Source organism: Dermacentor variabilis, chromosome 3, assembly GCF_050947875.1.
Source record: "Dermacentor variabilis isolate Ectoservices chromosome 3, ASM5094787v1, whole genome shotgun sequence".
Classification (NCBI taxonomy): Eukaryota; Metazoa; Arthropoda; class Arachnida; order Ixodida; family Ixodidae; genus Dermacentor; species Dermacentor variabilis.
The window spans coordinates 25,536,833-25,548,867 of NC_134570.1; the positions used below are offsets into that span (position 1 = coordinate 25,536,833).

At 48.1% G+C, this 12,035-nt stretch overlaps 1 protein-coding gene and 1 long non-coding RNA gene across 2 annotated transcripts in view; one reads left to right on the forward strand and one right to left on the reverse strand.

Moving 5' to 3' along the window:
* Positions 1 to 12,035, reverse strand: part of LOC142575319 (uncharacterized) — a 93,731-nt gene that overhangs the window by 28,701 nt on the left and 52,995 nt on the right. The gene's annotated exons all lie outside the window — the stretch shown is intronic.
* Positions 10,760 to 12,035, forward strand: part of fuss (SKI family transcriptional corepressor fussel) — a 39,384-nt gene continuing 38,108 nt past the window's right edge. The window contains exons 1-2 of the mRNA XM_075683043.1: positions 10,760 to 10,791; positions 10,989 to 11,793. Of these exons, the coding sequence (XP_075539158.1) occupies positions 10,760 to 10,791; positions 10,989 to 11,793 (837 nt within the window). The remainder of the gene's footprint in view (positions 10,792 to 10,988; positions 11,794 to 12,035) is intronic.

The following is a 12,035-nucleotide window of genomic DNA, read 5'->3' on the forward strand; positions in this document are numbered from 1 at the left end:
ACCGTTGGACCATTAAAGTTACAGAATGGGTACCAAGAGAAGGGAAACGCAGTTGAGGACGGGAGAAGACTAGGTGGAGCGATGAAATTAGGAAACTCGCTAGTTGGAATCGGTTGGCGCAGGGCAGGGGTAATTGGAGATCGCAGGAAGAGGCCTTCGTCCTGCAGTGGACATAAAACAGGCTGATTATTATTATTATTATTATTATTATTATTATTATTATTATTATTATTATTATTATTATTTGTTTTGAAAACATACGTACATTTGACAGCAACGGGAAAGCGAGGACCAGGCTGGCAACTGCCACCGGAAGGGGCACAACGCCTGCCTACTTTTCAGAAAGGAAGAGACAGAAACATAGAAATGGAAGATAAGAAAGAGGGGAGGAAAGAGCAAGGAAAGAGAAAGATGATAAATCTCGAAGAATAAAGTAGAACACACAGCACAGGTCCCACACAGTAGGGCCGGGCACTGCAGGCCACGCTACCAGCGCCCGAATCAAAAGAACACTCGTGCTCACCATTAGAGTGCCAGTAGCGCCACGGGAACCAAATCACAGAGCCAAATGGCATAATACAATGGGGAAGTCGCTGAGTATCCTGCACACTTTTGACAAAAGCTGTACGATCTGTCAGCTTCTAGGTCTTGCTAGAGTTTCTCGCCGTACACATTAAAGACGATTCAGTGGCAGTTCCCTCTAAAGTATGCAGGCGTGGTATAAGCCTGAAAAGATGCAAAAACAGAAGACGGGCGGCGACTTCACCTAATGTTCGCGTACCATCTGCATGTGACGCGAAAATATTTAACCGCATTAGTCTGCTTAAGGATGAAGAAAAGGGGGAGGAGGGGAAGGGGGAGGATGAGGAGGAGAAAAATGAAGCAAGGAAAGGTAGGAAGGCCAACCAGACGCGCGTCCGGTTTGCTACCCTACACAGGGGAAATTGTCTAAGGGAAGAAAAGAAAGGAGAGGGAGGGGAGAAGGTACTATCAGTGTGAATACATGCGGCTGTTCATAACTTAACGCCTATAATCGGTCACTGCAGGCCAGTCGATTTCATGAAACGCAGCAGTGCCCGCGTCGCTTTGCGGGCCTGCGACGCGTGGGGTAATGGTCCGAGAATCATAGCCTCTGAAAATGGTCTTTTATCTAATCGGTTTAACACCCTCCGAAGAACGTCGCGTCCGTTGTCATAGAGATTACAAAAACACAACGCGTGCTCGACCGTCTCTTCACAGTTGCACGAGTCACAGATCGGTGTGTCTCACATTCCAATAAGGAATGAGTAGGCTTTCGTAAAAGCCACCCCTAACCAGAGGCGGCACAGTAAAGTTGCATCACGGCGGGAGAAGTTTGATGGAATCTGCAGGTTCAGTGTAGGATCCAACCGGTGGAGATTGCAGTTGGAGAAAATTGGGGTGTTCCACAAAGTTTCAGTCTTGGTTTGAGCAAGTAAACGAAGACCCCTCGCATCATCTGTCCTTCATAAGGGTATAAGTAGTGTCAAGGTTTCTTTATGGGCTGACAGGCCGGCATCATCAGCAAGGTCATTTCCGACAATGCCACAGTGCCCCGGAAGCCATTGGAAGACGATGTCATGTCCGTTTATCAGGGCTTGATGGAGAACCTCCCTGGTCTCAAACACCAGTTGTCTTGAGTCGTAAGGCTGACTGCAGACTCTAAATATGCCTTGGAGTCGCAAAAAACGACCCGCTTTCGAGGTTTGGCTTGTGCGATGTAATTAACAGCAGCACGTAGAGCGGTAAGTTCTGTTGACGTAGAGGTCGTTATATGGGACACTTTGAACGTAATTGTAACTTGTAAGGCCGGGATGATAACAGCGCCTGTAGAGCTCGTGGCTGAGACAGATCTATCGGTGTAAATGTGCGTTCTTTGTTCACATGCCTCATTCAGTAATGACAGCGTGAACTGACGTAGAATCACTGTTGACTGACGGGGTCTTCTTCGTAATTACCGGAATAGTGAGGCGTACTTGTGGCTGTCGTAGGAACCGCAGGGGTAACAGTGGTCTTGCTGCCGGTGTAAAGCCCGATGGAAGGTGGCCTTGATGTGTCGCAACAAGTTTGGATAATGTGGCTTGAGGTCTTTGTGCTGGCAAAGTAGCAACATAGTGACTGGGTACGCGACACTGATGTCGAATGTGTGCGCTAAGGTTGTCAATCGTTATATATGTTGGAACCAAGTAGTCTCTAGCAATCATGATTGTTGCGCGAGTCGAGGCATGCACATCGTGATAGCCCAAGACATGTCCGCAGAGCTTGGCCCTGCAAACTTTCGAGGGTACAAATGTTTGTTTTACATGTGTTCGCCAAAACCGGCAAGCTGTACAAAAGCCCAGAAACAGTGCTCTGCAGTACAGCTGCAGTATAGACCGTACCGACGTGCTCCAGGTTTTTCCGCACAGGAACCTTACTATATGTACCATCTAAATTAGTCTCCGCTTCAGGTAGATGCAATGGGGGTTCCATGAAAGGTCCCTGTCAATAATCACACCTAGGAAGCGATGAGTCTTCTGATATTTGATAGTCTTGCCATTGAGAGAAACAGGGTACGGTGCCATGGGTTTGCGCGTAAACGCGATTAACGCGCATTTTTCGATGGACACACTAAGGCCTTGTTTGCGGAGATGCGAACAGGTTAGGGTGGCCGAAGCGAGTTTCTCTCAATTTACATGCGTTACTGTATAAAGTCACGAAAGGCGTGAAAAAGTCAACCTTTAGCTGAAACTCGGACTTCCTCATCGACTGCACCGACCTGACGCATCCCTTCTGTGGTCGGGGTTGCTTTCAGAGAACTTACTCAGCATTAATTGGAATAGATGACAGTGTCACATTTAATGTCTGCAGCAGTCATGAGAACAACGACCACTTATTGTGCCACTATGCTTGATTTGGTTCAACAAAATAGAAACAGAGAGAGAGAGAAAAGAAAGAAACAATGTTTAATGCAATGCGGCACCTATAGGCGATAGTGCCTGAAAAACTATCAGTAAATTGACTACTGATATTAAAACTGTCGATAGCATATAAAAGACTATTGGTGTAGCATTACTATACCGACATAAGACTACACTAACAATAATATTACGATAGTTCGCTATGAAACTATCTAAAATGTTCAGACATGCAAAAAAAAAGCTATCGATAGTATTACTACCATGAGTATTATCGATAGTATTATTACCGTGCTCTGCGACAATCCAGAGCGCCACGCGCCACAATCGTTACCACTGTGTGCATACCACGCGGTTCGAGACACAGGAAAATGGCGCCACGTATATGTGGCAGTCTGTGCGTGTGGTATATCGCGTCATCTTAGATTACTGATAGTGCACTATGGATGGTACTATCAATGGTACTATGGATAGCGCGCTCGACAGTACTACCAATATTAATAAGTGCACTACCAATGGTCCTATCGATAGTTTCTGTACTATCGATAGTTCGATAATGACTCAGCTATCTATAGTTCCAATAGTAATATCCATATAGTTTTGCATCACTATACGTAGACGACCGTCCACTGTGCCTACAGACGCGGAACTCCGACCACTGATGGCCAGCCCACGAGGCAGCGCTTTCCTGCTCTTAGAGAACGTATGTATGACGTGTGCGAGCGCTTTTGACTGAGTGGTGCTGTCGGCGTGCGCACGTCATTCGTCGCTTCTTTCCTCTCCTGTTTCTTACCCATCTTTCCATTCTTTCTTCCGCCAAGTGAATGAAGACATTTTTGACATGAAATTTACCAGTATATGTTGATATAATGTTGCTCTTCAGGGTCCCTTTAAGCACTGAGGGTGTTCTTTAAGTGTCCACCTAGTGGATATGTCTGCTGGTCGTCTGCTACTAAAGTACTGATTGGCTGGGTTAGGAACACATCAAAATGAGACAGGCGCCCCCAGCCAATCAGCACTTTACCAGCAGACGAAATAGACATGTGCACTAGGTGGACACTTACAGAATACACCCCCAGTACTGCTGCTGGTCTGACAGGCCGTATGCCAATGATAGTACTATACGCTGCATCGATGGATAAACAAAGCTGGTATTGTTTAGCAGTTTTAAAGCGAAGTTTTCTTTGGCTACCTTTTCAGGTTTGGTGTGACTGCTGCCTGCGGATATGTCTGTGGATATAAATACGAAGTCTCTATGTGTGCCGAATGCTAGTAACAGCGAACGGGCTTATATAACCTTTGTAGGTCGACCGATAAACAGTGCGAGTTAAGCGCAATGCTGTTTTTCGTAAAAAAAGAGCGAGAGAAATAAAATAAATTTCTACATAAAATATCTGAATATAATGTGGACGAACAGATATATCTAAAGCACTCCGACCTGTTAATACAACGGCACAGTATATTCGATGGATTAATTGATTTACTTTATTTATCAATTTGGTATGTGCTCCTGGGTGTATACCCGCTTTTGGACAATCTTCCAGAATGGGTACGCGCCAGTGTGATTCTACAAAGTACAGAATCCTTAAGCGTATCTAAGTATGTGTCGTACCTCTGTGTGCATGCACTTGCCATCACCCTTCTTCCCTCGACAAACGTCTTCATACTCTTGACATCGCTATGTGTAGTCGTCTCGCACTATGCATCCGCGTGACTATGCATGCTGTCCATTAACATAAAATTGCATATTATTGAAGTTGTGGCCTTTGTGGTGGATAAACGTAAGCATTGCATGGATTTGCACGCTGCATAGGAAGAAAGAAAACACAATTGTACGTGCACTGCCTTTAGTATTACAGAATTTAATTACCCGCTTCACTAAAACTTCGCTTCACATGGATTGCAACATGTCAGCTGGATTTGCATAATTTGTTTCTTTTTATAAGACCAACGTAAAAGAAATATTCAAGAAGTTCTCGTAGGGCATGGCTAGCAGTCGCGACTTCCTTGGCACTACCGCTAATAAGGGCGTGACAAGTAGCTCGAGCAAGATAGTTTCATGCAGCTCACTCATTAGCTAGTGCAACATGCTTCAATAGCGCAACAGCGTATCATCTGCAAGAAGAAAAATAAATGGGTCAGGAAGGAAGAAACTTTCGCCAGTCGATTAATCAGAAAGCTCGGCGCTTAATTATCTACGTGATTGGTAATTAAATAGTCTCGAGCGCTCTTTCTTCCCTAGTTTCTTGTCGGTAGTTCGGGCAGGATAACCTGCTCTTCTTCCATGCGCGGTTTCCCTCTTTCTGGCACAGAAAGAAGTTATCGGGTATCACCTGTACAACACGTGGCCGTCGCTCATCAGACGGCCAAGAAAAGAAAGAAACGAGTCGCAGGCAGGCGACTATATCGACGCGTCTGCTGCCCTGAAAGAGGAAGAAAGGGCGGAAGGAAGGCAGCTGTTTCGGAACGACGCGATAAACGATATCCGATACCTACAGCTGGTGCTGCGTTCGGCGTTTGAAGCGTGCATGGCGCTGCGAACGCATCCCGTGTGAGGAAACCGCCCAGCCGGGGCCGATCGGATGGCATCGACAATAAGGCGGGCACCGACTCCATCACAACCTTCGTCGTCCACGTGCAAATTAAATTTACTCTGGACGGACATCATCAGTTACAACGAAACAGAAACGCAGCATGGTTCATCTGTGCGTGTATGACGACGTGAGGGCAAAACGTGTTTCACGCTTTGAGGAGCTGTTTCGATGTCTAGAAAATTCTTAGCTAGACTTGCAAAGCTGCGTCTAGTGTTCATGTTTTTGCACGCGCGCTTCTTTGAAATCGTTCGTTTTATTGGTGCCGTCAACTTTGAATTCGTGTGCCGCCAATTCTTTTCCCTCGTGCGGAAAAGACTGCGAACGAACCTAACTTAATAATAAAAAAAACGTGCTCAACATCAATAAGTTATTTTTTTTTTCTGCTGGTAATACGAACGTGTAGTGCCTATTCGACCTCATAATTGCCACAGTTGTGTACTCACATCGCTGTCTGAAATTCTGGTAATATAGCAGATCACCGACTGTCGACATCCACGCCTTAACGCGGTTGGCTGATTGACTTATTTGTATACGACACGACTCAAAGGTGCTCCAGCCGTTTAAGTTATCGTCAGCGTGGTTATCACGACCACGGCGTAGTTATTATCACTGACATGTGGCAACTATATTTCATTCAATTTGATTTTAATTGCGCAATGTAAAAAAGTGGCAGAGAGAGGGCGAAAAATAATTTTACATAAGCCCCAAGCCCAAGTAGCAAAATTTCGACGGATTTTCGTCGTCGGCCTGCATCGTCAAGAACAATGCGACGCTGTTGGGCGACGCTCGTTCGACGCCGAAGGCAGACCAGGCCAGACCACAGCGCCAGTGCCCGAAGTAGTGGCTATACAGGAAAGCATGAAAGCCGGCCGACACCAGCCGGCGCGGATGCTCCGTCGGAAACTTCTTTTTGTTCGTGTACTTCATCGAAAAGCAGATATGTCGGCCTGAGATAACCTTTAAGTATGTGCCTGCGTTATCCTGTGTTATAGGTATGAGTTACTTGAACTGAAGTCCTAACAGCGCAGAAAGAAAGACGTTTTTCTTTTTTAATCTGAAAGTTCTAACAATGCAGGGAGCATGCTTTCACCAAAGCGATCTGTTAGTATACAACTAATTATCAACTATACTAGATGAATTTGTTCGTTCAAACGTTCGAAGAATATACAAAAAAGAATTGACATTTCGGAAAGATAAAAAAAAAGAAAAATACTCCAACCCTCTCTACATAGAGGCGCGCCCGCGTAAAACCCAGTGTTCAGAACAGCGACACTGGAAAGAGATCCGTGCTAAAGACGCGGCAACAGGCAGGCGCGGCCGGTCACCAACCACGGGGAAACAATTAAATCGCGCCAAAGCAAACTCTTTGCAAAACCCCGATAATGCACCCTGATCGACAGTAAACGAGTTAGAGCCCAATCCTCTACACGTGTACGGGAGCGAGAACCAGGTTGAAGTAGGGGGGCTGGGAGGGGGGCGCAAGAAGCGGCAGAGCGCGGCGCCGAAGGAACCCCAGCTCCAACCCCACCGACCTCATCGCGGCTGTTTCGCAGCGGCGCCAGCGCAAACCAACCGGTCCATAGCTCGTCGTGCTGTGTCGGTGCGCCGTGACCAGATTTTCTCCCGCACAGCCTGTGCCCCGAGCTCGGTGTAATGACATTTCACGGTACAAAGGAACCACGAGATGGGCAACACGCCGACAGGAGGCGCGTGTTTCTCTGCAGTGCGTGCGACCCCAAACCCGGCGCCGTATAACGTCACCGCTGTTGTACTGCCAGTGCATCCCTCTCTTTCGCGAACAGCGGCTTTCAAACCACCGCCGGCTTAACTTCACCGACCCTTCCCCCCTCCCTCCCCCTCTCCACGGTTTCCGTCCGAACGACGAGCGCATCTCCTTCGCTTTCCGCAGCCATTGCAGCTTTGTTATCTGCTTTTTTTTTTTGGGGGGGGGGGGAGCGACGCGCGGGGTCTGCATCGTTGGGCGTAGCCAGTGGGTCGTGAAATGCAGCCCGATCGACGAAGACCCAGGGTTGGAAGCGTTGCGGGGAAGCGTGCCTCTGCGGCTGTTTCGACGAAGCCAGAGCCACGCTGCCGTCTCCGGGCGTGGGACGAAGAAAGATGGGATGTGGGGGGGATTCCGGATTACTCCTGCGACGCGCAGCGATTGGCGAGACGCGTCGCGCGAAACGATGCAGTCAGTGCGTTGCCACCGGAACCGGGCGCAAAAGAAATCGGCTCCGGAGAAAGACTCGGGATGTAGGGAGGAGGAACAAGTTCTCCGGGAGTACACTGCGGGGAGCTTGGGTCTCGTCGGAATTGTGCTTCGATCCTGTCCTTGTAGCCGTCTTAAATCTGCGTGCCCTGTTAGGCACACAAGTAGACAGTATTTTAAGCGGAGTTGGATGACGATATAGGTTGCAGATGCGCCCATGTAGTGCGTAGTGTCCTTTTGTGAATTTATATGTTAGGATTCCATGCGAAAAAAATGAAGAGAATGCTCTGAGCCTAAAGGCTCACGAAAGAGCCGATTTATATTGTGCGGAGTCATGCGTGCGTTGATCACAGTCTATAATTAGGTGTGGAATTTACGAAATGACATACGCATCTATATCTCAACGTGCAGAGTGTCCCAACTGTGGTTCTTGTGACGTACCAGAAACAGCGCACCACATCCTTTGTGTGGTACTCCAGTATGCGCTGACGGCAGACGCTGGCTGATTCTCTATCCAAAATAGGTAATCAACCGCTTACCGAAGACTTGCTATGGGGACCGCGGTCAGGTTGCAAATCCAGTTGACAAAACTGTTCATACATTACTTTAAAATGTAAAAAGGTCGATCTGACCGACAATTTATTTACGGCCGCTGTTTACATTGTCACCACGCATCGCCTTCTTTCTCTTCCCTTCTATTTATCTTGGCGCTCAGTAGCAGGCTAGAAGGCCCAAGCTTAGGTCAACCTATCTGCCATTTTATAAATACATCTCTCTCTCTCTCTCTCTCTCTCTATATATATATATATATATATATATATATATATATATATATATATCTATATATATATGTGATGTTCACGCGTTGAAATGTATGGCGTCGGCTTGCTTGTGTACTCGAACATTTGAGGTTTCTTATTTTCAACCAAATCACGAAGTGCATACACACAGTGGATGACGTGATAATGTAGTAAGGTAAGCCAAGCGTGACCTGCTTCTGAACACAGGGGAAATAAAGGTGGAGTTTTGGACCACGTCTACGGATAAACATACGGATCAGTAAGGACGTTTCAGAAATTATGGGGCATAGATAAATGAAGGGTTCGTATAGTTTAAGCGAAATACTGAACGTCGTATTAAAGCGTCTCGGCATTTTCTTTACCCACGAGCGTGAGCCAAATGTTCAGCTTGGACGCAAACGTTGTCGGCCACTTTACAGAATAATAGAAAAACCGAACGACGAAACGTGTTCAGCGTGAAGTTTTCTTTTTTTTTTTTTTGAATAAACATTACACATTTTTGCGACCAAAGATAATCGAAGAAATAATTTCTCACTGCGAAGAAAAGTCACAATCGATGTTTCTTTCGATATGGCTTGACGTATAGAGCCCGAGGCAATCGACAATATAAACCCGCATATAATTAAACATACGGTGCATGATTAAATTTCACGGTACGCAAAAGAGAAAGACGCGACATTTTAGATTTGTAGTTTCCCTTGTCTGTGTATTAAACGAGGTCAAAAACCTCATACAATACTAATATAAAGACCTGGCAAGCACCAGAGTGCCCTAAATAATGTTCTACATCACTTGATTCTAAGGATCACTTTCTGTCTCAGTGACCTCATAAAACACTGTGCTCCGTTCCTGCCATCGCTAAGGCTGCCACAAGCGAGCATGGTCAGAAGAAACGCACACAGCACTCTTCTTTTTTTTTTTTTGTTTAATGATCAACGTCACCATATCTAGCCTTATTTCTACACGACGTCAGTAAATTTTTCTCTGTGCCCGTGATGTCACGATGATATTGATAAAGCTAGCTCTGGCATTTCGACAGAAACCTTCGTACCAAATTAAATCTGTTATAAATGTTTTCCAGCTCTCCCTGATTTATAAGTGCTATCCCTTTATGCGAGAGAATACTGTGGTACAGAGCTCCTTACACATTCGAAAATACGTGCAATGACTCCTTAAACAAGCGCGTTGTTGCCTCCGCTATGCCTCCACGCTCAAGCAGGCGACTTCATCCTGTCGTTTCAGAAACACCCGTCCCCGTCCACCACACGCCCGGAGCCACGTGACCTCTTCTGGAATCGAACTACGGCGCAGGTGAGCAGGCGAATGTGGAATGTATATACGAGATGCTAATATTACTGGGCCAGTCAACGGCTGCGCCCAACCTATATCATAGCATTCCGCCAAGCGGAACAAGACGGTGTGAAGCCTGTCGGCGACGGTTTAACTCGATGAAAATGTAGTGCGACGTACCGATACGCATTGAAGAGAGGGAGTTTAGGAACGGCGGAGCCACTATTAGAGACCGCCGCCGCTCCGGCGCACAAAAGAATACGAGCAAAGATTACGCTCTGTGCATGTGGCAGCAGTGACACGCTAACGCACGTCAAACACTTGTGTCCGCTTACTTTCAAGAGCTCCGAGTTGGCAATTTGGATACTACTCAATGCCACGGACGATTGTGCAGGTTTTCGTACTGTCACGTAGTAGCGACGATGAAGAAAGCAGCAAAACTGTGAATGACGAAATTAGCGTTTCAGTGGGCGAACCTGTGCCCTAAAAACAGGCTACACTCAAAGAACAACCGTATAGCGGCAAACACAGTAGGCGATCGTCGAAAATCTGATGAGCGGGTCAAGCGCGTCGGCTTTTATATAGGAGTCACCGAAGGTTCTAGAGAAATCGCTGGTGCCCGCGTGTGTTCCAGAAAGTACTAGACAATTCGCGTCGCGCATACGTGCAACCAGATTACACAAAGTACAGTGACAACATACAGCGGAGAGACACATCGATAACGTTCGAGAAACTTCCGATACATACAGGCGCGCGTCCTGCGCCGAGCGCTAACATTTCTTAGGCGATGAAACGCGGTCAGCCGGTAAAGATAAGCACGTGTCAATACATAAGAACCCGAAAATGTGGCCTTTACAGTGTTTATTTATTTATTTATTTGCTTATTTGTACGCCCACACACTGAAATACTTGCAGCATGCTACCGTTGCAGCCTGCAAAACGAAGGAAATGAATGTGAAGCTGACATCCCCACATGATAGGTATGTCCTAATGTGGAGAAGCCCACCTCAATTCACCCTTTCTTAGCGAGCCACGCAAACACGCACGTGTACATTTCCAAGCTCGATCATTGCGGTTACCACATACACACGCGCTTCTCTCGCTAGCACCGCTCCTGGTTGGTTGCGCTTGACATAAGAGGAGAAATGTGCTCGACTTCGAGGAACGTGTGACGCAGGCCACTGCGCTGTTCGCAGGAGCAGCCGCACCCACCACCAGCACGCAGCAGCGGTGGCGGCAGCCGCCACTCGTCGTCCCAACAGCAGCAGCAGGCAGCGGCCGCCGCGGCCAACGAGGTGCGCACCGTGCTCCTCTACGGCGTGCCCATCGTGGCGCTGGTGATCGAGGGCCAGGAGCGGCTCAGCCTGGCGCAGATCTCCAACACGCTGCTCAAGGACTACTCGTACAACGAGATACACAACCGCCGCGTGGCCCTGGGCATCACCTGCGTCCAGTGCACGCCCGTGCAGCTGGAGCTGCTGCGGCGAGCGGGCGCCATGCCGGTCTCGTCGCGGCGCTGCGGCATGATCACCAAGCGCGAGGCCGAGCGGCTCTGCAAGTCCTTCCTGACGGACACGCCGCCGCCGAAGCTGCCCGAAAACTTCGCCTTCGACGTGACCCACCAGTGCGCCTGGGGCTGCCGGGGCAGCTTCGTGCCGGCGCGCTACAACTCGTCGCGCGCAAAGTGCATCAAGTGCGCCTACTGCTCGCTCTTCTTCAGCCCGAACAAGTTCATCTTCCACTCGCACCGACTGCCGGACTCCAAGTACGTGCAACCGGACGCAGCAAACTTCAACTCCTGGCGGAGGCACATCAAGCTCAGTGGGACTCCTCCGGAGGACGTCAGCTACGCCTGGGAGGACGTCAAGGCCATGTTCAACGGGGGCTCGAGGCGACGCGTGGCCGTCTCTTCTTCTTCCTCGTCCTCTTCCTCGGCCTCCAAGAGGGCGCGCTCCTCGGCCGGCGACAGGGACGCTCTCCAGGTGGGTCACGTGACCGCTGGGAGACAGTGTGTTCCCAATGTTTGCACACTGGTGGTGTTGACGGCGCCTTCGACACAAACTACCCGAAAGCCTTATATGTGCGCTTTTTTCAGTTACTGAAGAAAGCAATGTCTAAATAAAACTTGTTGGGCTAGTTGGTACATGCTTCATACAGCGAGCACGACGCAACACTCCAGAGAAGAGACAAACGAAAGGAAATGGCGTCACTCGCAACTAACTTT